This window comes from Eumetopias jubatus, unplaced genomic scaffold, assembly GCF_037043125.1.
Source record: "Eumetopias jubatus isolate StellerSeaLion01/CBP00866 unplaced genomic scaffold, mEumJub1_p1.0 scaffold_12, whole genome shotgun sequence".
Lineage (NCBI taxonomy): Eukaryota > Metazoa > Chordata > Mammalia > Carnivora > Otariidae > Eumetopias > Eumetopias jubatus.
Genome location: NW_028274818.1, coordinates 32,333,094 through 32,359,921, shown reverse-complemented (window position 1 = coordinate 32,359,921; position 26,828 = coordinate 32,333,094). Strand labels below are relative to the sequence as shown.

Below are 26,828 nucleotides of genomic sequence, written 5' to 3'. Positions count from 1 at the left end.
CCACTGGAGCGACGTCCCTCAGCGGAGCCGACTTCTAAAAGTTATGATTTTGTGCTCCGCTGATGTCTCACTTGCCAGAAGCAGCCGACGGAGGCCCCCTCCCCTGCCGTCTATCCTCCCGAATATCGCCTCAGATGCACTTCTCCACACGTCCTACCTTCCAGAAAGTGGTCACTTTTCTGTTCAGAGAGTTGCTGCTATTCTTTTCTTCGATCTCCTGTTGAGTTCGTAGGTGTTCAGAATGGTTTAATGCCTATCTAGCTGAATTCCTGGGACCAGACGAAATTTAGGTCACCTACTCCTCCATCATCTTGCTCCTCCCCCCGTATTATAATTCTTAAAAGAATAAGCCCTACTTCTCTTAATTCTTGTTAGAGTCATCATTTGTCATGTACACCTGAAAACCACAAAATGGTAACTGATGAATACAGATAGTTGAATTAATGATATTATAATAAATGATGGCCATGAAAATTCAGGATAAGTATACAATGAATGTAACCTATTGTAAAGTTTTCTGTAACTTAATACAATTTTCTCTATCAGAAATTGTCTAACAGAAAACAAAAACAGAAATCTGTAATATATTTTATAACTAAATTATCATATAAATACACTGCCGTGTTAAAGAAAGGAAGATTTAAAAATTTAAATGAGGAGCTGAAAATAGTTTTCCTAACTTAAAAGTGACATTTGGGACAGGTGTTTCTCTAATTGAAGTGTTTTCTTTCTATCTTAAAACATCTGATAAATAACAAAGATCTCATTCTTTTTCACATAAAAATCTATGCACCATGGTAAATATAACCTAACTGCTCCAATATTAAGGCAATAAATATTTTGCAAAAGTTTTTAAGATGCTTAAGCTTGAGAACCAATAGGAATTGAACATGCTAGTGATGGAAGAGAAATAGAGAAATTGATTGCAAATCCATTATTAGTTTACAAGTTAATACATGTTTTCCAGTTAACAGTAGTAGCCAAGGAAAGTTTCTACACTTGTAGAATTGATTGAGGGGCTTATTTTAGGTCAGACAATCAGCATTACTACCAATATGCTGTAATTAAGCAATACTAATGTATGGAAAATATAAACTCATAAAAGGATACATCATAGAGAAGGCCCTTAGTATGGTATAAAAATGGTTCCATGAAGGCAGAGATGGGTTTTGCTTCTCCTGGAACACTTAAGAGTCATGACTGGTGCACAGTAGGTGCCAAATGATTAAGTGAATGAATTTTCTTTATAAAGGTGAGGGTTTTAGTACAGTTTCACTGCCTCTCCCCATCCCTAATGACACAGAGAAGCAGCACTTCAAGGCCATCTCTGCTCCTGCAGTGTGTGCAGATCCAGGAAAGCTAAATGAGCATTAGGGATGTGTTCTCATCCCACTCTCCCACTAACTCCTTGTAAGTCTTAGGGTAAGTGAGGTGACCATTCTGGCTATCAACTCCCTCATCTATAAACTTCAGTGACTGCAATAAGTGAACTATAATCTAGTTGAGAATTCTTTTTAAAAGCTAGTTTTCTAAGGCCACTTAAAATATGATTTGGTGTATACAAATTTGGATCATTTAAACCTTCAGAAACACACTTATGAGGCAAAACCAGAGACACACATAGCTATAATTCTGAACACTTTCCCCCAGTAGGACAGTATTTTACATAACATTGACATATAAGCAGAAGCTCTATATATTTATAGCAAATAAAATATATAACTTTAGAAAAAATAGGCATATTACTTTATATTCTAATTTGTATAAATGATTTTAACAGTCAAATTCCCATGTATGAACTTTCTTTTATTTTTGTAGTAGAAATCTGTGATTTCCCCCTCATCGTCAAGCTATTCACATCCTATAGCAATCACATGCTTAACTGTCTCTCTCCCCCTACTGGACTGTGAGCTCTATGAAGACATAATAAAGTATGTAAAGACTGATATCTGGAACAACTGATTCTTAATCCTCTTGCAGCCTGCCCAGACACTACCTACTCAATCTCCTTGACTGGAAATGTAAGCTTTCTTGCATTTTATCATATGATTAAAAAAAAAAAAAAAAGAATGGGTCGAAAATTTTCTTAAAGAATTAACTGGAATTACATAATTTTAGAATTTGAAGATGTAAGGGTAAATAAACTTACCTGAGCAAGCTTACGCTTTTCTATATTTCCTCCCTTTTCATTGTGTAATGTGTAAACTGGTGTATACTGTACAGAACCAGAACAGGTCCCATAATCTTCTTCATTTTCCTACACATTAGGAAATACACAAGTAATTATTTTAAAATACTCCTTGTATTACTTTTGGACAAACTATCTGATACAGATGCAAATAGCAAAATAACACGTCAGATAGAAGTTTAAAAAATCTGTTTAGGAAGAAAATGCATTTTTCTATATTTTGAATTAATAATTTCCAAAACAATCTCTATTTTGAATAATTTGAATAAAATTTATGTAAGGATTACTCTCCATCATAAAAGTGGAAGTTTTAAGTAAAATTTTTCTTGAAGATAGAAATTCAAAACAACTGACAAAAATCTGCAAAGATATAATATGTAATCAAATCAAAAATACATATACGTACACATAAATATTCATATATTCAAATACATATCTTCAAACAAAATCTTTTATTAATTAAGAACATGCTTCAAATTAAAGTAGCGACTACTGGAAAGATCCTATAAAGATGGTATTCCTGGCTTAATTCTGCACCAAAGATCATCTTTTTAAAGAAATTCTCGGCTTGAAGCAAGAATTTCAATTGTGATATCAAGGCAATCAACTTTATGAAAACATACATCCTGTTAAAGCATCTTTGAAGATCTCCGTTGTTCTGTGTTAAAATATGCAAACAATAAAGAGATTATTCAGTGGATGCATACAGAATGGCAGATAGTTGCCAGAGGGGTTGTTATGAAAAATACATTGTTGAACAAAGGGCTAAGCATATTTCAAACGTCATTAAAAACATAAATCTATGTGATTTGTAAAGTATAAGCTTCAAACTAATGTAAGAATCAAGGAAGAATGAAAAGAAGAATATGACATACCTTGTGTTTTAGCTTACTCTTCACTTCCTTTAATCCCTGCTTTGCATGATTTTTTGCCTAGAAAAAGGTAACACAAGTGTCTGGCTCAGCATGGTTCTATTACCATTTAAAGAGTAAGCAGATGAGCTCTCACTTCATGAAACTTGCTAACTTCATATTATTTAGAAAAAGAACAAATTATAATCTAAAACTTAATTTTCAGGAAGACCACACACTTACTATTATATCTAAATTAGTGAAAACATGATTAGTCTTTATTTGCATCCTAATATCATACAAAGGCTAACATTTAGCCTGTTTTGCCTCCTCAACTATAGAAAACACAGGAGTCAACCAGATTACTACTGTCCAGTCTTAATTTGAAATCGTGATTAGCAGGGGGTGAAAAGAAGAATGCACATCATCACAGCAGCAGGCTATTTGGGCAAATGTTTGGACTTTAAGAAACTCAGGCAACTTTACAAAGCTTTATTAAAATGCTCTTACAGGCAGATACAAGTTTTTATTAGCAGAGATATCTTAATGTTATGGCTATTTCATGTCCAGTTTTTCTGGTACAAATTAAAGGTCACTTAACAGAAGATGCTGTCCTCATGTTCCATAGGGACTCTGACTGCAGCATTTGAGCTTCTCAGGTCCTAATGTGATTCCTGTGGAATATAACTTAAGTAACTGGGGACCTTCCTTAAACCTTGGCCTTTATTCCACTGGAAATTCCCAGAGTGGCCAGAGTGGAAAAGAAAGGAAACTCACATTTATGTTGTGTTTCCTCAGTATATGACCATGTGCTGGGTACCTAGCATATATTAGCTCATTTAATCATCACAAGTCTCTAAAGTTAGTATTATTATTATTACATTTTACAAATAAGGAAAGTGACTCAGAGGGGATCAGTCTGCATAGGCTAGATTCAAATCCGGGTCCATTTCATTTTTAAGTCCAACTTCTCACCATCAAAAAGGAGAAGGTTCTTGAAGAACTAAGACTTTAAAAATATATCCACTGAATATAAGCCTTACAAGAGAAAAGGCATCATGAGTCTCATTCTACAGACATGGAAGCTAAGGTCATAGAGACTTAAGGCTTTCCAACTCCAGTGTTCTTGCTCCTTCTACCAAACCATCCTGCTTTCCCAACTACTTCTAGGAAGAGTGAATATGTCTTCCTAAGTTCATTTAGGGGATGGCTCTTACTTCTTTGCTGTTAATATCTGTAGTACCTAATACAGTATTTGGCATATAGTAACTGCTCAAATTATGTCTTGAACTCAAATAAACAACTATTTCTTTATTGCAAATGAGGCAAAATCAAAACATATTATACACAGTAAAAGATAACCTAAAAAGCCAAATAACACTAAATTGTATTCCCGTGGCTCTTTAGAATTAAAGCAGTTTCACATTCATTGTTTTATTGGTAAAGCCACTTAATCTATTTGAAGGGTCCCATATTAATCCCTACATTCTCATTAGGTAAAAATGAGTAATTACCAAGAAAATATTCCGGCTTCCATCTCCTAGAACTTGTATCCATCTTTGCTCTTGTTTTGTTTGTATTCTAATTTATCTAAATATCTTCTATTCTTTCAAAATTCACTTGATTCACACTAATCTTTTCAGATGCTTCTAAGTGTATAGAGTTGAATCTAGTGTCAGACGTGATTCTGTAATCCATGCACTGATTCATTTAAATGGCTGCTGCCCTACCTCTTCCACCGACCTCTTGCAGACTATATGGAAGATGGGATACAGTTTCTCTCTATCCTTTTAAATATCAAGTTGAAACTAAGCAATAAACAAGTATTCTCTACAGAGAAGCATCGAGCAAATGGCTTTAGTTAATAATTTAAAAGGCAAAAACCTAACAAGGAAGTTGACTCAGAAAATCTTTTAGCCAAATCAATTATGTATTCACTTTACCATTATTTTTAGATTTCTAAGAAAAGTATACATGTTAATTCTAGTTTTCTTTATGGTTTCTAAAAACTAGAAAAAAATGAGAGCATAAAAAGCATAGAGAAAATGTTCTAAGCACAGAAGAACTGTTCTAAGAATAGGACAAAACCATTATGTCCTTCAACAAATACATATTCAGTTCCTCTGTAGTATGTCCAAAACACAGAGCAAAGGGACCATGATACAAACATAAAACTAGCAGGGACAGTACCTCTGTCACTCACACTATGTGCCACACTCACTGCTCTAACTAAAATAATCAGTACAACGCCTAGTTCATAAGAGGTACTCAAATAACATACTGAACAAATGAAACAGTTTAAAACATGGTTCCCAGTTTTCAAAAATTTACCATCTATGGAAAGTCAAGTAAATAAATTCTGTTAAACCCATGCGGGAGAGATCAGAAGTTTTGTTCATAGTAATTTGTGGTCCAAGGAGGAAGTTCAAGAGTTCATATTTCAGAATATGAGCAGCCTGGAAAGATGAGTTTTAGGTACAACTATGAAAGCCACAAACTGACTTTACTTGTCCCAAACCTCTTGACTTCTTGATTCATGTGCAACATGATCATGAGATAAATGATGAAAGCGATTAAGTATATTCTGGAGACCTTAACTGGCCTGAAATTAGTTTAGGGAATAGTCTTCCAGAGAGCAGAATTTTAACTTGGGAACATTTTACTGTTCTGCAGAAAATAAAACGCTCTACTGATTAGAAAGATAAAAATATGAATAATGAATAAGTTTTGAACATGTTTACTTCTGGGTTTTTGTGGAAAATATGAGTGAAATTAAGGAGAAAAACATATATTTAGCAAAATAATACAACACAATTTCTCTAAGACTGAGGAAAAACTTCAAGTGTTTTGTTCAAGAATAAAATAAAGGGCACTTGATGGAGAAACCTTTTTTACAATCTTAAGTGAATGTGAGAAACAAAGCTAGTTTGATGTTTCACATGGCAGCCAAGTGTTATTTCATTGTAAAAAAATAAAATCTCTCCAAAACCTGTACATAAATCAAACTACCAGTATTATAGTAAGACAGTGACATACTCAGAGAGGTTTTCCAGAAAAACTATGAAACAACGAAACAAAACACAGAGCTGATGTTTCCTAGTCAAAATGACAACTTCTTCCTATGATAAGGCTTCAAACAGCTCAGAATTTTGGCACCATATTTTTGAATCCACTCTGTAGATTAGCTTTCCTACTATAAAATGTAATCTTTGAAATGGATTTTTTTAACAGTAATGTTGGCTACATATATGTCATAATTGTAAGTCAAAATAAGAATGTAAATTCTAAGCTTATTAAAATATATTATTCCATTATTAATTCAATCACATCAGTTCCTTTACTGAGAAAGCATTTGAAGATAAACTCCTATAACATCAAAACTATTGCCCTCGGGTGCCTGGGTGGCTCAGTTGGTTGAGCCCTGGACTCTTGATTTCTGCTCAGGTCATGATCTCAGGGTCATGAGATTGAGCCCAGCATTGGGCTCGTGTTCAGTGTGGAGTCTACTTGAGATTCTCTCTCTTTCTTCCCTGACCCTCCCCCTGCCTGCACATGCTGTCTCTCTTGCTCAAATAAATAAATAAATAAAATCTAAAAAAAACCTACAACTCTGAATATTTTTAGAAATAAAAAAATATATATTACCTACTACATTTAAAAAATTACTGGATACCAATCCACTAGTTCCGACTAGTTTAATATTAGAGATAAAGATGCATGCAGGCAAAACAAGTGCTGAAACAGAGGTAACACATACTGGTCCGATGAGGACCCAGAACATATATGAACCCTTATAGTGTGGGGTTGGACATTTTATAGGCAAACAGCTAATGCCTAAACTAAGTCTTATAGGATGATTAGTGTTTACTGGGTGGATAAAATCCAAGAAATAAATGCTCCAGTTAGTAGAAATGGATTATGTAAGGATAGAGGCAGAAAAGAACATCCTGCATTCATGAAATGAGGAGTAGCTCAGTATCTTTAGGGTTATGGCAGGCTCTAAGGTTTGTGGTGAATGGGAAGGACACAAGAGGAATCAGGTCTTGAAGCGTCTTTGCTATTATATTAAAGACATTTTTATTTTATTAGTTATTTTTTATTGCTATTGATATGGGTATTTTTATTTTACTGTCAGCCATGGAGAATCACTGAAGAATTTTAATTATGGAGTCGCGCATCTTTGAGGGAAGAGAACTTGCCATATTTTTCTATTTTTTCCTACTTAAGCCTCAAGTATACAATGAGAATTTAAAATACGTTGCTTGGGGCACCTGGGTGGCTCAGTTGTTGGGCGTCTGCCTTTGGCTGGGGTCATGATCCCGGGGTCCTGGGATCGAGCCCCGCATCAGGCTCCCTGCTCTGCAGGAGGCCTGCTTCTCCCTCTCCCACTCCCCCTGCTTGTGTTCCCTCTCTTGCTGTCTCTCTATCAAATAAATAAAATCTTTAATAAATAAATAAATAAATAAAATATGTTGCTAAATGAAAGAATCAAATCTTTAAAAATGGCACTTCATTATGGACTGTTTCAATCTAAGTGCACAATTTTACTGACAGTTTTGAAATAAACTGAAGAATTGTTTTTAGATTATGTAAAGGGAATATTCTTTCTACACAATAGTTTTAATAACTGAATTCACTTTGGTCAATATTAACTCTAAATTTTTTAAAGCTTTTTTAAAAGAAAAAACAGGAAATATTCTAGATTTACATGTCTGTCAGCTAGGGAAATGTATAATTTTATCAGTAGAATTTTAAACATCAAAAGAAAACTTACAAATTTATATGCTGTCCGTACAGCTGGAGTTGCTTTGGTCATTGCTGTGTTAAACAGTGCACCTCCTTTCTGCAAAGAAAAAACAGAAACATATTTCTAAAAATTTTAAACCAGACTACCCTGAAAACAAAGCATTATTAATAGTATGGAAGAAGAGCTTTTCTCACAAATTAAGGACCTACAGAAATTATGTCACATTAAGTGTTTTCAAGCTTTTATATACTAATTTCTTTTTTTTATAGCAATTTCTGACAAAATGTAAACATCCTACTCTGTTCTTTTAGTTTGTGTAATACACGATTTAAAAATAATTTCATCTTTGCAGTTTAGGCAGACTTGAGCAATATGACCAGTAATGAGTATATATTTAAAACTTAATAAAAAAGAACTACAAGCAACTGTTTATTAATTGTTTTAAGGTTGGGCAATAAAGTCTAAATCTGTGGAGGCAAGTTTTACATTTAAAAAAATCATATTAACAACAAGCACATGACCAGAAATGATAAAACTCCCCTCAAATCATACTTTTCCCTCCTAATTCCTTTGTTCTAGGATATAATATAAGCTGATAATAACATCTTGCTTTTCAAAATGAGCCATTTATCTCTGGACAAAAGCTTTCCATTTTAAAATTATATTTATGAATATCATTAAATTATAATAACATAAAATAAAAATACTTAAAATGTGAAAAAATACACAAACATTTCAAATATTGCCAATAAACAGCATAAGTATAAGCAGCTTCCTTTTACTGAACATTTCTCCATATATGTTTGAATGAAGGAGGAAGAAACTGTGAAGGGTTATCATTACCTTGACTGTATGTACCCATTGTTGATATGACCTCGGGTTTCCTGGAAAATATAAAAATAAGATGTCAGAAATATTTGATATAAAATAAATCCATAAACTAAAATTCATTAAGAACTAATATTTCCAGGATTTTAGCAGGCAAATTTTATTTATCAGCAGTGTTGTGAGAAAAGCAATGGTATTGTAAGAACTATTAAATTGCTCTCTTAGGAACACAGTGATTAGAATGTTTAAGAACAGACATTTTTTTCTTTACTCACATAAAAAGGTAATATGCCAAAATATTCTATCTTCTTTCATTTTAATATGACGTTCAGAGGGGGAAAATATACCATCTTTTTTGAAATCCAAGATTCCTATGTCTTTTATACTAATTTTTTAGTGTTTTATGTCTATGTTGTCTTGTAAAAGTTTGCCTCTTCTATGCAACTGGGTTCATTTAAAAGTAATATTGCAAGTGCATAAAGAAAGAAAAAACTAGACGGGAATTTTAAAATGCAAGGAAACTTGAAGACAAAAAAAGATTACCTATGGTTTTTAACTATTAACATTAATGGATCGCAAATTTTACTGTAATGCAATACAGTCATAGTTCTGAAGATATTCTCTAGTTGTAAATCCAAGTTTGAAAGATACTACCCAAGAAAATATGAAGCAAATGAAGGTTTTAGTCTATAAAACATTATGGTTATTATAAAGTTCAAATGCTGACAAAGTTCTTTTTTTTAAGTTTTTATTCAAGTTCCAGTTGTTAACATACAGAGTAATATTAGTTTCAGGTGTACAATACAGTGACTCAGCACTTCCATACAACATCCGGCGCTCATCACAAGTGCACTCCTTAAAACCAGTTCTAATAAAACTAGTAATCACATATTTGGTTTCAAATATGGTAATTTAATCAATAAAATGATATCAGAAGGCAAAAAAAAGAACACAATCTCAAGTAATGCTTAATATCAACTGACTTAGATTTCATCCGCCTTCTTGGTTTAAATGCTTAAAAAACAAAGTCCTGATGGCTACTCCAAGTACAAGTAATCCCTAAAACAGATTGTGGTCTCTTCTTTTTTTTAATTGCGATACAGTTGACATATAACATCATATTATTTTCAGATATAGAGCATAATATTTGATATTTGTATATACTGCAAAATGATCACCACATAAATCTAGTTAACATCTATCACCATCTATGTTCTCTACTTGCATGTAGTTGTGTTCTTTTAAAAAATTCATTCCCTTGCTGTTATAAAATAGAAGCTGAATGATCCCAGCCCAAGAACTGATTCCCCTGTATCACTTCACTTTGCATTCCTAACCAACATCAGGCAAAATGTGTCCAGCTCTGATATGACTCCTGTTATTAAACCTTTCTCTAATTCAAAGAAAAAAAATCAAGAAATAACCCCCATTGTGAAAAACATCTCTTACTACTCAGCACTGTACTTCACTTTTCTGGAAGAAAATACCTGGGCAAAAATAATATTTTTTCTAATCTTATGAAATGATTATAGCAAAATGTGTCTACTTAAAATAACCTCTGTAAATAAAATTTGCACTGTTAAAAAACCATGAGTTTCAGGTGGTGTTTGTCCTAAACAATTTTTTAATTATATTTCCTCTGAAAGGTAACACAAAAATTCAAGTTATTCAGGTTATCCTTTATTTCTAAGGAGAGTTTATTAACAAAAAAATAAACAGTATCTTTACCCAGATTGTTCATATACTTTTACCTCTCTGCTAAAGGTTCTCATCAGTTCATATACTTAATAACTTCTCTATTAAAAATGGTTGGGTAGAAATCACACCTTTAAGACTTGGTTGTTATTTATAGTATTCTGGAAAGTGCTTTATTTTCATTCTTTTCCCAAAATAAATGGAAGAAAGTAGAAAGAGAAATACTAACTTCTATATGATAACTATTTAGCATTCTGGAACACTTGTCAATCCAGAATATAATTTTTTAAGCCTCTAAACTACAAAGAAAATTAGTATCATAAAACTTCAGAGCAGTTTTAGAAAGGTCAGTGTCTTAGAGTTATGAAGAACAAAAATAGCTCATATTCAGCTCTTCACGGGTCACAAAATGTTTTTACCTACATTCCCTTATCTGAGTTGTGTTTTGTACTCTAAAAGAGGCAAAGCAGACAGTGTCTTAGGAAGCACAGTTCAATGAAAGGAAGTGGGCTTTGGAGTCCAATGATCTGAGAGTTCAAGTCCACAGTATTCTTGTAAACTATGGGATTTGGGACTAGGTCTTTAACCTGGCTGCTACAATGTTACTTAGTACAGTACCTAGCACATCACAGACACACCAAAAATGTAAGTTATTATTGTCAGTAACTTGCCAAACGAGGAAACTGAAGGTTCTGAGGTAGCTCATTATTTGCCCAAGGTCACAAAGATAGCAACTGAGAAAGAATAAGAATCTAAGTATTTGAATTCTTGGTTCTGTAGTCCTTCAACTCTGAAATTCTACCTCTTAAGACTGCTAAATAGAACATGAGAAAACAGAGATTTCCCCTGTATCACTTCACACTAATTACATTAGAAATGAAAAGGGGCTGCTCAAAGCGGATACCTTGAGAAGAAACAGTTGACAGAATCACCAATAATAATCCAGAATTATATGCACAGGGGAAAACAGGAAGTCCCTACATAAACTGCTTGAGATGACAGAGAAGCATGTGGTACAATTTAGGTAGATTCCCGTCAAAAAATTTTTTTAAAGATATTTGTTTCTTGGGGTGCCTGGGTGGCTCAGTCATTAAGCGTCTGCCTTCGGCTCAGGTCATGATGATCCCCGGGTCCTGGGATCGAGACCCGCATCGGGCTCCCTGGTCCGCGGGGAGTCCGCTTCTCCCTCTCCCACTCTCCCTGCTTGTGTTCCCTCTCTCGCTGTGTCTCTCTCTGTCAAATAAATAAAATCTTAAAAAAAAAAGATATTTGTTTCTTTAAATTTAATGCTTTTCAGATTGAAAGCTTCTATTTCCACGAAATTTATGAGATAAGTACATTATTTTTAAAAATATTTCTTAAAGGCTATTTTTCTTCTTAAAAATGAATCTGAATGCCAAAAAAAAAATCTCTGAGTCCTTCCACTAAAGTCACTGGATTATGGAAATAACAAGCATTATTGAGGAAATTCCCAACATTGTTCTCATTAAACATACGAGTGATTTTCTCACACTCAAGGACAAAATATCTTTGTTTCCCACTTGTGCAAAGACTTCTTCCTCAAATGTGTTTGCTTAAATTCCAGTAATTTGTAGTTACTCCTCAAAAAAATATATAAATTTATCTAAATTGTTCAGTGAAGCCAGAAAAATGCCACTAAAACGGATAACTACCTACTACCTTTTCAAATTCTCTTGGTGCCTCAGTCAGTACAAAAAAGAAAGAGAATTAAATAAATAAAAGACTGATCAGATTATGTCAGGAAACTAATGAAGCAACAAATGCTAATGAAGAATAACTATATGCTTCTATATAAAATCAATCTGAAAATGTCTCTCCTTTTTAAAGTTTAGATAACTGGAAGTGGATTTAAAAAACTAGTCTTATTTTAAATGAAAAATATACGCAAAAAACCCCACCCCATGTTCTTAACTACCCAATATTCCTTAGCTGCTTTTTCATAGACCAATGTTTGTGTTTATCTAATTTTGTCCTTTGTTCTACTTGTGTCCACTTTTATTACCTTTTAGCCACTATGGGTATTCTTCCCTTTACACATTCCCTGATACTACTTTCCTCTTAAGGTTGAATATTCTACAAAGGTCTCATGAAAAAATTCAGAAGTAACAGGGATTTCTTTACAGTCCTGACCACAGGGATTCACAGGACGGAAAGGTTTTTGGAGATCTGTATGCATTCAGTCTTTAACCATAGTTCTGAGTCAATGTGAATCTAGATTTTCTATGAATGACTGTCCTGCATTGTATATTCTTATCAGAGCCCCAATAATTACAAAGTTCCACCATACTCATATTTCATTTTATCATCACCATATATAGACTGTATAAATAGAGTATATAAACTGCCACTGCAGTGACACAGAAAGGGGAGAAATTAGATGCTTCTCTGAAATTTCCTAATTATTTTTGCTTAAAGAAACATGATTTTTTCCTCAGCTTTAGTGAATGTTGATTTTTCTTATAGTGATCTTTCTTAGGGCTTTATGTGTAAAAAATCTTCAACAGATAATCATGAGACAGGAATTTTACTTTTATCCACTTGGAGTAGAGAAGGCTTGGGTAGTGCTCTTGTTTACTGAATGTCTTCTAATTAAGAAGATTTCTTATCACAAGAAAGCAATATATTATAGTTATTAAAGGAAGAGCTTTGAACCCAGGCAGATACAGGTTGAGTTTAGCCTCTAGCACTACTAGCAGTGAGCTGGAGCAAACTGTTGAGATAAGTGCCCTCATAAAAATGGGGATGGGTAATCTAAATACCTCACAGGTGCTCTGAGGATTACACGAGATAAAATTTGTAGAGCTCTTATAAGAGATTCTGTCACATATTAATATTCAGTAAGTAGGAACAATTATAATTATTCTTACTATAACTATGAGAGAAATGAGTTACAATAGTTCACTTCTTTGAAAAATAGTTTCATATCATGATATAGACATCCTTCTTAAAAATGTAGTATAAATGACAAATGTATTATGTTCTTTTATATATATATATCATTTATAAGAACATTACTAATTTTTATTAGATTATTCATATTTTTATTTCAAATCCTAATAAATTGTGCTTTATATTTTTCTAAGAATCATCTCTATGTATCTCTAAAATAATAACCTAAAATACAATGATTAAAAAATAACACTTGACAGCCAGGTATAATTTTTAATATACTTTCTTGCTGTACATACTGACATTAATACTTGTTGAACTATGTTTTCCTTTTGAATCAGTATTGCTCCCGCCACCACCATATTAAGATAAGCATTCAAAACTTTTTTCATTTTAAGAAAGAAAAACAAAGTGGTTGGCCTGAAGTTGTACTGCGAATGTAGCAGTCTCTAAGTCAGATGCCAATTGGTGATCAGTATCCCATTCTTTTTAAACCATAAGACCTTTAATGAAAAATTTTAGAAACCCCTCTCCCACCAGAAAAGACACCCACCTATCTTCTATTCTAGAACAGAGATATCTGGACCAGTGGTTAAGACTACAGAACTTAACTCTACAAAATGATCATAGTTCTACCCCATTACTGTCACAAGATGTCATCTTCAATTCCATGTAAGATACTAGCCCCGTGGGGGTAATGAGACAGCAGTTATATAAATACTGAATAGATGCCTCGAGCAATTTGTCCATGAGCTGACAATATTTTGCTTGTCTGAGCTGAAAAGTAAAAAAGCCTTATTTTAACACAAAAGTTCCATTGAAGCTAAATTTTTACCCATGAGCTGAGGAAAGCAAGGAGATGAATGACTGCACACTTAGCTTACTTGCTCAGTTAAGAAACTAAGTTTTTCCCAAAGCTAAATGCTTTCAATGAAATGCTATACTTATGCCAGATGAAGATCCATAAATGCTCAGTTCATTTGTACCTCTTTTAATGAACAAATTATCTCAATTGTTTTTGTATTTCTACGGTGCAAAAAATACATCTAAGAATAAAATTAAATTTGGGGAAATTTGTAGATGTGTACTTATTACTGTCTTTTCATGTTTTATTTCTCAATTCTAGCAACTATTTGTTCACATACACACTAACGACATCTTTTCCCCAAATTAAACCTACAAAGAGAAAAATTATTATCATACATAGTGAAAATGAACACACCAGAGATTTTTGTTTGTTTAGTTTACCCTGTATCTGGAACAGTACCTAGTATATAGGTAAACACTTAGCACAATACCAGCTGAATGAATGAATGTGACACTTCAAGGACTCAAGCAAAATTCTCTGCCAGAGTCAGGACTATATACTGGAGCAATCATGTACAAAGTACCAGTTCATAAGTTATTAACTGCCTAGGTAATTGTAATATTGTTTGAATACTTACATATGAAACACTGTAATTGTTTAATTATATTAAAGTGCATTATATTAAATACAAATGAGATATCACCTAGCTTATGTTTCACACATACAAAATAATACGACGCCTTCCATTTTTTTAGTGAGCACTTTTTACAGTGACAAGTGTAAGCACATGGGATGGTAAACTGAAAAGTCTTTTCCTCATGCTGCAATGTTCTGCAAAGCAAAAAAAAAGGTAAAGACTTCTATAACAATACACTTACTTAAAATATAAAAGCACTGTGGTATTCAAATCATTTTTTTAGATTATATTATAATCTAATATTTCAACTATAATCTTAGTTCTTTAATTCTTACTTAGTAGTAGCCATCACTGTGGGTTATTTTTAGCAGACAACTAGCCAGGATGAAAGACAGGAAGATACAAGCTAACTGCATTTCTGTGACATTTATTTCTACTAATATTAAGAGATTATCCAAGCAAACAACTACCAATTCATGAGACCATCTTAACACCTTGAACAATAAAATAATACCACAGCTCTCATAAGATGAAAAAAATATATCTAAGACATTATATGTTTAAGAGCAAAAGTTCCTTATGAAATAGATTATATCAGATACAAGTGTAAAAATCAAGACAATTGTTACTCAGAAAATGGATAATCATACTGGAGCTAGTTTTTACCTCCACAAAAGCCACCTGAAGTGATTTCCTCTTCAAATACATCAGAGAAACCCCTTCCTGCATTTAGTTTTGCCAGTCGACCATCAATAAACTGAAATTAAAAAGTGTCAAATATGTTAATTTTCATTTTCTTCATAAATTTTACTTATAGCAAAATATTAGTATCAGATACTTATATAAATATAAATTACACATATATATGTATATACACACATATACAGATGCATGACAAGAAAACTCAAGCAATTAAAATAGCAGGTGCTCGGTAAAATAGCTTAGTTAAATCAAAAATGTATGGCACAGACTCTAACTTCATTAACAAGAAAAAGAATATACGATTTACTGGCACTTGGTTACTTTCTATTTTGTCTATCTGTGGCATCTGAAATTTGTATCTTTTGGATTATAAAAAATGTTATAAATGTTTTGAGGTTTCTCCATTCATAATGAAGGTGAAGTATCTTTAAGCTCCCTTGCATAAGAGACAATGGGTAACATAAGAAAGACTTAAATGATGTTTGAAAGGTAGACTTTAAGATTTGGAGATTAATATGAAATGTTCATTTTCATGCTGGAATTAATCCTGGCCACAATTTTTTTTACCCTGGAAAATTTAAATTAGCCGAATTAAAATAAAGTAGCTTGACTTTTAAACAATTCTCACTCTGTCCTAGTTCCAAAAAAAAGTTTTCTATTTAAATGAACAAAACTAATTGAGAGGACTTTTATAGGGCAATACAGTATTTCTCAGGCAGCAATTTAATGCTTAATTATTTAATGGCAGTAAATTACAACAGTTTTATAAGACTTTGAGACAGAAATCTCTTACAGACCAAAATTAAGAAAGAAACAAATGAAATCAACAGAGTTCTGTTCAAAATGTGGTTTAACTACCTTTACATTATCATAGAATAATTTTGACCCAAAGTGTGGTTAGATGGATTTAAACAGACATAGCCTAAAAGGATGTAGAGTCATGCCTTTTTTTTTTTTTTAAAGAGTATGAGTTGCTTTCATAAAAATTACAACTTTTTGAGGGTAGGGACCATAGATTACCCATTTTTATATCATTATGCTTGGAATAAAAAAGTTTCTGATAATATAAGCAAATATCAACAGGAGTTTGGAGAATGAAAGGCTTGTATCACATCTCTGTTACTTATTAGCTTTATGATCTTGGGCAACTTGCTGTCTCTGAGTCTGTTTCCCCTTCTATAAAATGGGAAAAAATAATAAATATCTTATGGCGTTTTGTGAGGGTTAATTGAAACAATATGAAGTACCTAGATTGCAGGCAGAGAATAAATGTTAAATACTAAAGTCCACCTTTTCCCACCACCACCACCTTTTCGATCTCTGTCAATTTATGAGTTTCCTGAGTGTAGGATCATTGTCTTTCTCATGTATGTATCTTTAATACCTGGCAAATGCCTAACATACAGTTTGAAATGAATGTTTGCTGAAAGACTGAAGTATACTGAAACAATGTGAAAGGTGTGTATATGGAATTATTTATTTCACTGTATCTTGAGATAAAAGGTAATAACATAATCTTGGCATCTTTACTACTTATGATAAATGGTTACTTTGAAAAATAAAGTGGTTTAAAATGCTTGCAAAATTTGACTTTCATATATTTTCAACATAGCATTATAAATCAAACTAAAGTGATCTAATTTGATGGACTAAGTAAGTATCATTTTAGGAAAAAAAGGTGAAGTAAAATGATAAATTTAAAGCAATACATTACTGACAAATGAAGCAAACTAAGACATCCTTTTAAAGGACTTAATTTGTTTTAAAAGATTAAGACTACGAGACTTTTAAAAAGGTTTTCATTTTTATGTTTACTAGAAATAATCCATCCATTTTAGTTTGAGTGGAATAGTTCAATGTCTACAAAGAGATAAATCCCAAAACTATTTACTGATTATGCATTTTTGAGCATGAGTAACTACTTTGTTACTGCAAACTAGTGAATTGAGCCAATAAAAATTAATCACTTGGTAAAATGCCATGTGTTATCAACTGACTTTGCAAACAATCCTGTCACAGTGACAATCAGACATTTATCTACATGCATACTTAATGAAAATGTTTGTTCTTAAAATAAAAGATGGATTTTGTGCACATACACACGCACAGACACATGTTCTATATACATACACACAAATATAGATACCCAGGGATAAGCTGAGAAGTGGCATTAATGGAGAAAAATATGCTTAGGGTAACAGTTCTCTAAATTCCTTTTTCTAGTTTTGATTCAGTAACCAGTAACACTTTTTTTTCTTTTTTCCCAAGTGGAGTTGGGTCATGGTCACTCTATTCTAGTAACTCTGGAGGATTTCACAGTTAGTAAAAAAAGATAAGAGCATTTTAGCTATTTTGCATAGAAATAATTTTGAACTAAAAAATATTATCTGTTGGAAAAGCTATAACTATAATGGGCTGTAACCTGTAATAGTTACCCACATAATTTTGTAAACACATATCTTCAGGTAATTGGAAGACTAAGTTTTAGAAGAATTAATTTGGAATTGCAAGTAATGACAACACTGTTAATAACAATGAAAGTGCTACAGATATAACAATACATTAGGTTGCAAGTAGATTTTTAAAGTTTGCATTAAGATGATGCTTTTTTTAAAATTTTATTTTATTTTATTATGTTATGTTAATCACCATACATCATTAGTTTTTGATGTAGTGATCCATGACTCCTTGTTTTTGTATAAGATGATGCTTTTTACATAAATCTTAATACTTTGCTTTTCATCCCAAAAGTAAAAATTAAAACCTGGATCTAAACATGCTAAATAATCACACCAAAACATAAATAACATAATTGGAAATTTCCAAAAACAATCATAGATATAATTCCATAGCATGGAGTTCATAATCATAAATTATAAATAAAAATCATTTAAATAAGGATATGTATAATTATCAAGATCATTAATATTATTCCCTCCAAATCATCAATACCTGCAAGAATTGAATTTTGTTAATCCTTGTGACACAATCCTAAAGTAGTGTGACAGGTTACAAGAGAAATGTTTTTAAGCAATAAAGCTACTTCCTGCTACTCTTTTTGATAGTTATTTATTTTTTTTTAAGATTTTATTTATTTATTTGACAGAGAGAGACACAGCGAGAGAGGGAACACAAGCAGGGGAAGTGGGAGAGGGAGAAGCAGGCTTCCTGTGGAGCAGAGAGCCCGATGCGGAGCTCGATCCCAGGACCCTGGGATCACGACCTGAGCCAAAGGGAGACACTTAATGATTGAGCCACCCAGGCGCCCCTTTTTGATAGTTATTGCTAAGGTTTTTCAAAGCATTTTTATCTTCAAATAACCATCTTAATAGGAAATTAAATCCATTTAAAGAAATTATCTGTTGTTTTAAATGGACTTCAGTAAGCAATACTCTTAAATAAAAATAAACATTCATATCAATTTTCAAATATAAATGTTTTAAAAATTCAATAAAATATAAAGAATAGACTTAGTGGTAAGCTTCTTTACCAAAAAATATAAAGAATATGTTCTGATCAGATCCACAGAATAAACTTAAATATATGGCCCAGTAGACTATGTATCTTTCCTCTAAGAGAGAAATTGTATGCTTCTCACAGTTCTTTAATTCCTCACCAGTCAGTGCACTTGTGGCATTTAATCTAAAAATCCAAAACAAGTTATGCTATTAATCAGTGGTGTAGACATATGTTATATAAATATCTAATTGCAATCAATCCATCAAAACTCTGAGGATGACAATAATTAAACTGTAAGAGTCTTATATGATTTTTAAAAATTTTGACTTTTTAAAAGAGCTCATGAAAAACACTGTCTGGGGAGAGAGGGTGAGTGGTGCAATTCTTTATCAAGCTGGGGAAGTGGGAAGACAGAGTGCTGGGCTTCGTGCTGACATGACAGTCCTGTTACTGAAGCAAAGCAGCAGAGGCACTGGGGCAACACAATAAACAAATCGAGACTCCCCGATTCCTTTTTCAGCCTGGAGGAAAAATTAACATATCTCAAAATTTCCTATTAGAAATTCTTCTTGGCATAAATATAAGATAACTAATCTAATAAAGGCTTGAGAGATAGAGAAAAATACATTTTTTAATGAGTCAGAAATCTTCAGCAATTTAAAGGAAAAATGTAAATACAGTAAAAAATTACTTTTAAAATATATTAATTTATAACAGATCTTTAAAATTTCCTTTCTATATAATGCTTTGGGCTAAAAAATATAAGTAGTCGACTTTAAATATTCCTTCTTATAAATGCTCAATAAACCTTGACAGGTTAGTGAAAACTAAAGTGTTACAATAAATTAAGTCAACAGATATTTATAGACACCTGCTAAATGCAAGGCATTCAGTTAGTCACTATATATATATATATATATATACACACACAAACTGCTATAACAAATGGGAATAAGGTAGGTCAGTTTAGAGCTAAACCAACAGAATTAAGTATATGAAGGAAGAGAAATAAACTGTTATTTTTATTCCATTTCAAATATTAGGCAAATAAAACTGTAAGGATACTAAATTACACTACCATGGTATAATGACCAGGAAAACACTTTGAAGGGATAAAAAGCCCATTCAGTGTGACTTATTATTGGAACTAATAACCTAAAACAACATTAATGGAACAACAGTATCCTCCAGGACAGATCAACAGATAGTCTTTAAATAATATGCAAAAATCAAGTCTGTTAAACCAGACTAATGAATTAATTCAATCATTTGATAAATATCTAATTGAATGTTTAGTATATGCCACATACTTTTCTCGATGCCTGAAATACAGAAATGAACAGAACAAAAATTCAAGCCTTTGTGGGCTCTCTCTCTTTTTTTCTTGATGAGTCTAAGGTTTATTGATTACATTTATCTTTTCAAAGAACTAGGTCTTAGTTTCATTGATCTTTTCTATTGTTTTTTTTAAGTCTGTTTTCATTTATTTCCTCTCTGCTCTTTATTATTTCCCTCCTTCTACTAACTTTGTTCTTTTTCTAGTTCCTTTAAACTTAGACTGTTGGAGACTTTCCTTGTTTCTTGAGATAAACCTGTATGTCTCCTCAGACAAGGGCAACAAAAGCAAAAGTAAACAAGTGAGACTGTATCAAACTAAGAAGCTTTGGCAAAGTGAAGGAAACCATCGACAAAATGAAAAAGCAACCTACTGAATGGGAGAAGATACTTGCAAATGATATAACAGATGAAGAGTTGATATCCAAATTACATAAAGTTCTCATACAACTGAGTAACAAAAAAACAAATAGCTCAATTAAAAAATGGGCAGAGGACCTGACCAGACATTTTCCAAAGAAGAGATACAGATGGACAATAAACATATGAAAAGATGTTCAACATTACAAATCATCAGGGAAATCCAAATCAAAACAATGAGATAACTCATCAAAACTGTCAAAATAGCTATTATCAAAAAAAAAAAGAAGAAATAACAAGTATTGGCGAAGACGTGGAGAAAAGGAAATCCTCATGCACTATTAGTGGGAATGTAAATTGGTGCAGCCACTAACAGTATGGAGGTTCCACCAAAAAACTTAACAATAGAACTACCACACTATACAGCAACTTTACTTTTGGGTATTTATCCAAAGAAAATGAAAACATTAATTCAGAAAGATATATGTACCCCTACATTCACTGTGGCATTACTTAAAATAGCCAAGATAGGACAGCAATCTAAGTGTCCACTGATAGATGAATGGATAAAGAAGATATGGTACACACACACACATACTGGACTATTATTACTCAGCCATAAAAAATATATGAAATCTGGCCATTTGCCACAATATAAATAGTCATAGAGGGTATTACGCTAAATGAAATAAGTTAGAGAAAGACAAGTGTTGTAGGATTTCACTTATATGTGGAATCTAAAAAAACAAAACAAATGAACAAACAAAACAAAACAGAAACAGACTCATATAGATACAGAGAACAAACTGGTGGTTGCCAAAGGGGAAAGGTGGTGGGAGCATTGGTGAAATAGGTGAAGGGGATTAAGTACAAACTTCCAGTAATCAAATAAATAAGTCACAAGGATGTAAAGCACAGCATAAGGAATATAGTCAATAATATTGTAATAACTTTGTATGGTGACAGAGGGTGACTAGACTTAGAGTGATAATCATTTTATAATGTATAAAAATACTGAATCTCTATCTTGTACACCTGAAACTAAAATGATACTGTATGTCAATTCTAATTCAATAACAACAACAACAAAAAACCCTTCATGATGCTTAAACATTTAGGGGGGGAGAAGGGGAGTGGAAGCATGAAATAAAAAAATGTAATAAATTATGTAGTATGGTAGAAGGTGATGAATGTTAGAAAATAAGAGAGAAATGCATAAGGAAGACTGGGGAGTTTGGACAAGGAACTTCCCATTTGAAATAGTGTGATCAGGGCAGATATCATGAAGAAGATGACATCTGAGTCAAGCCTTGAAAGCAGTGAGGAAGTAGGACCCATAGTTTGTGGGAGAACGGATTCCAGGAAAAGGGAGCCACCAGCATAAATAATACCCTGATACAGGAGCAAGCATATCATCAGTGAGCCTGTAAGAAGCTCCAGGTGCCAAGAGGAAACCCAGCCAGTCATGAGGGCTACTCTCACTTTAAAGTCATAATCTGCCATCTCTAATGTGCTCTGAATGATGCCAAACAATTCTATTTTTTTTCTAGTCCATTCACTCTCCCATCTATATCTTCTCCCTCCTTAAATATCCAACCACTTCCCCCATTTTTTCTCAGCTGATGACCTTGCTTCCTAACTTCACTGAAGGGGGAAAAAAATCCCTGAAGTCATTAAAAGAAAAATTCTGCAAATTCTAAGCATCCCATTTATTCAGCCCCTTTATCTCCTCCTCTTCCCATGACTCTGCTTTCTCCCTTGTGATGCACGAAGTAACCGTGCTCCTCACAAAGACCAACTCCGCTAACAATTTTTCCTCCTTTTTCCTGCATATAGCTTTCTTTTTCTACTACTTCTTCCCACCAGCCTACACACGTGTTATTTCTTCTCTTGATCCTTTTTACTTCTCTAGCTATGTCCATTTCTGCATTGCTCTTTACAGTAAAACACAAAAGAGCTGTCAGGACTTTGGTCTCCACTTCCTCTTTTCCCATGCTTCAATCACAATTTCTGCTTCACCGTTTCAGCAAGTTTGCTCTTGCTGATGTCATCAGATCTCCACTTCACTATATTCAGCAGTCAGTTTCAGGTAGGTCTTTATTTTAATTAACTTGTCACAAGACTTTGACAGTGTTGACCCTTCCTCTTTGGTATTCTTTCCCTACTAGGCTGTGAAGATACCTTACTGTTTTGAACTCTCTCTGACCTCGCGGGTCACTCACTCTTTCTTGGCCTCCTTCACCATTGCCTCCTGCTATTTTCCAGTTCCTGGGCCTCTTGCCATTTTTCTGTAGAGCCACTCCTTTGATAATCTCACTTGTCTTCCAGTCGAATGGCTTTAAATCCTATCCCTATGCTGATGACTCCCAAATTTCTATTTCCATTCTAATTTTCTCCTCTGTCTCATTTATCCATTTGCTAACCAATATCCTAGTTGGATGTCTAATAGACATCTCAAACTTAACATGTTCAAAACTGAATTCCTCTCACCAAAATATTTCTTGCCCATAATCTTCCCCCTCTCAATAGAATGACAGCTATATCCTACCAGTTTCTTGGATAAGAAATCATGAAAACATCTGTCATTCTTCTTTCTCTCATACTTCATACGCAATCTTTCACAATATCCACTGACTTTATCTTCAAAATGGATCCATAACCTGACCAGCTACTACCCTATCCTCCACAAGCCAGTTCCTAAAATGCTATCACCTCTCACCAAGATTATAGCAATAGCCTTCCAAATCTTCCTCTCTGCTTCTATATTTGACCACCCTACAGGAAGTTGTTTAAATGCCACATATTCTGTGAAATCCACACTGTCACTATACTATCTTAAATTCCTTCCTAACCCCTAGGTCGCCCCCTTTCCCATTCTATTTGCTTTTCTATAGTACTTATCATCTTTGAACTTCTACACAATTTATCTATTATCTGTCCCCTTCATACTAGAAATAAAAGATTCACAAAGTCAGATATTCTTTTTTGTTTTGTTCTCCAATATATCCCAGCATCCAGAACACTGCCTCATATGTAAGTAGACAAATTATACTGCTGAACTGAGAGAATGAATAAATACCTAGATGAATATTTCCAAAACTTTAGTGTGTATATTGTTATGTATTTCTTTAATAATGTAGATTCCCAGGTTTTAATCCAGGCATCTTGAATCAGAAATTTTGAAGGTGAGACTCAAGAATATCCATTTTTAATAGACTTTTTAGATAAATCTGATGCAGATGGTTTAAGACCCCACATAGAGAAACACTATTTAAAATACTAATTGAAGTGGGACACCTGCGTGGCTCAGTAGGTTAAGCGTCTGCCTTCGACTCACATCAGGACTCACATCAGGATCCTAGAGTCCTGGGATTGAGCCCCGGGGGCTCCCTGCTCAGCAGGGAGTCTGCTTCTCCATCTCCCTCTACCCCCCCACACCTGTGCCCTCTCTCTCTCAAATAAATAGAATCTTTAAAAAATTAGAAAAATAAAATACTAATTGAAGTAAGTGAACAAAGGATGCTGAAAAATCTATATTCCTTGTCCTGATAAGCTCTCTCTCCTTGTGCATTCCTTCCTTCTGCCAGTAAGTCTCCAGATCTTCCCTATGTCACATTTTATTATTTTTTCATGTTATAAAATCAGTGCTTGATACAATTACCATCTCCTAATGATTCATATATCAAATATTTCCTAATACTCCAAACCTGTTGAATCGTTAGTGTAGTAATGCATGTGTTGATCTTAGCTACAGATTACATACCATACATAAGTAACTATCATGCTTCTTTTAAAAAAAGATTAATAGGATAATGTAGAAATTCATAGGATTTTATTATTTACGTTAGAAGCTTTCTAAAATATTCCAAAATCTCTAGCTAACATAAAAGAAAGACATATGGCTTTTGACTCACTCCTTTTATTCAACATCTTATTAAATCAAAGAAAGTGGGTCATAGCACAAAACACAGAGAATGCTCAGGATGTCACTGAATTTTCACTCTACATCTTACAACATTATATGACTCCAGGTTTAAGTTATAAACACCACTCAATTTAAAACACAGTAACACCTGACTCCTACAAGTTTTGGATTATTCCTAAGTGAGCTTCATTATAATCAATTTTATAAGCTCTTCTGTCAAAATTTGTCAAGACATTTTTATATCTATTCCCTACAATGAGTCACTTAGCAGTTTTTATTTGATTTATGTATTTGACAATACTGTGTCTATCATGTATTACATATTAGGATACAAAACAGTTTTAAACAATGATCCCTGTCTTTACAGAGCCTACAAATCAAGAAAGAGTCAAACAAATCAACCTGGATTACGATCCAAGTTCATAAATCAATATTTAATAAATGTTATTTTTATTACTTCATAATTACTGTCTTTCACTATTTGTTAATAAGAATTTATTATAATCCAAGTTGATTTCTTTTTTGGTATACTCATCAAAAGCAAGAAATTAACATAGATACAGCACTATTAAATAATCTACAGACTATATTCAGGTTACACCAGTTCTTCTGCTAATGTCTTGTTTTACCCCAGGATCGAACCCAATCTTTTCCATACGTGGTTCATCAGTCTTTCACTTTCCCTCTGGTGATCTAGACACTTTTGGAAAGTACTGCTCAATTATATGGTAGAATGCCCCTGAATGTGGGTTATTCACAGAGACATGAAACTATTTTCAGAGACCTAACAGCAAATCATTCAGAATGGCTATAGCAACGGTATCTGGAGAAGTATTAGAGAAAAGATCAGAGAGAGAGAAGCCATAAAATGAAGGATTTTGTGTGCCATTCTAGGGGTTTGAACTTCATTCAAGATATAATAGGAAAAATATAAGATCTGCTTTTCAGAAAAAACAATCTTAAAGTAGAATGCAAAAAAAAAAAAAGTAGAATGGAGGATGGCTTACAGGGAGCTAAAACCAGCTATCCAACATAAGTCACTGACATTGAAATTGAAGAGGATAAAATAGATAATCTAAGTAATATTTAAAGAAAGCAGAATCAGCAGAACATAGTAAACAACTGGAAACTGGATGCAAGAAAGGTCAGCAGTAATAACATGGAAAGAGAGGACTCTTCATTTTCTGGTTTAGGCAACAGGGTAGCACTAGTTCCCAAAAGAAGGAATGCAGGAGGGTCCAGTATGTGTGTATATGTACAAATGCAGGTATGTATAAGGGTGTACACAAAGATATATACTTACTGTGCAAACACAAAGACATACATTTACGTTTATATGCGTCTATGATAAAGATGTATTGGGGACTTATCATATATAGGTAATTAATGCAGTGTGGTCTTACATAAGAACCACCAGTGAGATATAGGAGTTAAGAGAAGTAGAGGTCTAAGGATAAAGCCTAGAGGACTGTAACATTTAGAGGACAGGTAGAAGGCAAGTGTAACTGTAAAGGACACTAAAGGAACAGCCCAGAGAAAAAGGAGGGGGAAAAAAGGTAAAAAAATATATCTCAGAATGAGAAATAAGTATACAAGAAAGGCACATTAAAGAGGATCAGGGCAAGAATTCTTTTCCTCTTCATTACATGTCTAACAAAAGCTATCCCCTCAGGAGAAACCATAACACAAAGGACAGTAATAGTGGCATGAAAGAGACTCTATTAAATAGACATCAAGATACCTTAATGTGAATGTCCTATTGGGTTTTTTTTTTTTTGAAAATCTGTTTATAAACTTATTTTGAAATAATTTTAGATTTATGGGAATGTTGCAAAAACAGAATGGAGAGTTCCCACATAACCTTCATCCAACTTCCCCTAATGATAACATCTTACATAACCATGGTACATTTAATCAAAAGCAAGAAATTAACATAGCTATAGTACCATTAAATAATCTACAGGTTATTTATATTCAAGTTACATTGGTTTTTCTACTATCTTGCTTTTATTCCAAGATCTAATCCAGTTTTTTCCATTTGTAGTTCTTCAGTCTTTCTCTGCCCTTCGTAAACTTTTTTTGCCCCTTGGAGAGTACTGCTCAGTCATACCGTATAACGCCCCTCAATGTGGGCTTGTCTGATGTAGTCTCATCATCAGATGGAGATTACGTATTTTGGCAAGAACACCACGGGGGTGATTGTGCCCTCAGTGAATCTCATCAGGGAGTACATGGTGTCACTTTATGTTACTACTGCCGGTGATGTTAACCTTGATCACCTGGTTAAGGTGGTGTCTGTTGGGTTTCTTCACCATAAAGTTACAATTTTTCTGTGTGCAGTATCTTAGGGAAATATATCAATTGTTTAAAAATCTACGATAAA

General features: G+C 33.3%; 1 protein-coding gene across 1 annotated transcript in view; it reads right to left on the bottom strand.

Annotated features, from left to right (window-relative positions):
- DENND1B (DENN domain containing 1B) overlaps positions 1-26,828 on the bottom strand; it is a 267,164-nt gene that overhangs the window by 40,480 nt on the left and 199,856 nt on the right. Inside the window, exons 15-19 of the mRNA XM_028120237.2 lie at positions 15,331-15,421; positions 8,630-8,670; positions 7,814-7,882; positions 3,064-3,120; positions 2,150-2,257 (exon numbers count right to left, since the gene is read on the bottom strand). Coding sequence (XP_027976038.1) covers positions 2,150-2,257; positions 3,064-3,120; positions 7,814-7,882; positions 8,630-8,670; positions 15,331-15,421 — 366 coding nt within the window. The remainder of the gene's footprint in view (positions 1-2,149; positions 2,258-3,063; positions 3,121-7,813; positions 7,883-8,629; positions 8,671-15,330; positions 15,422-26,828) is intronic.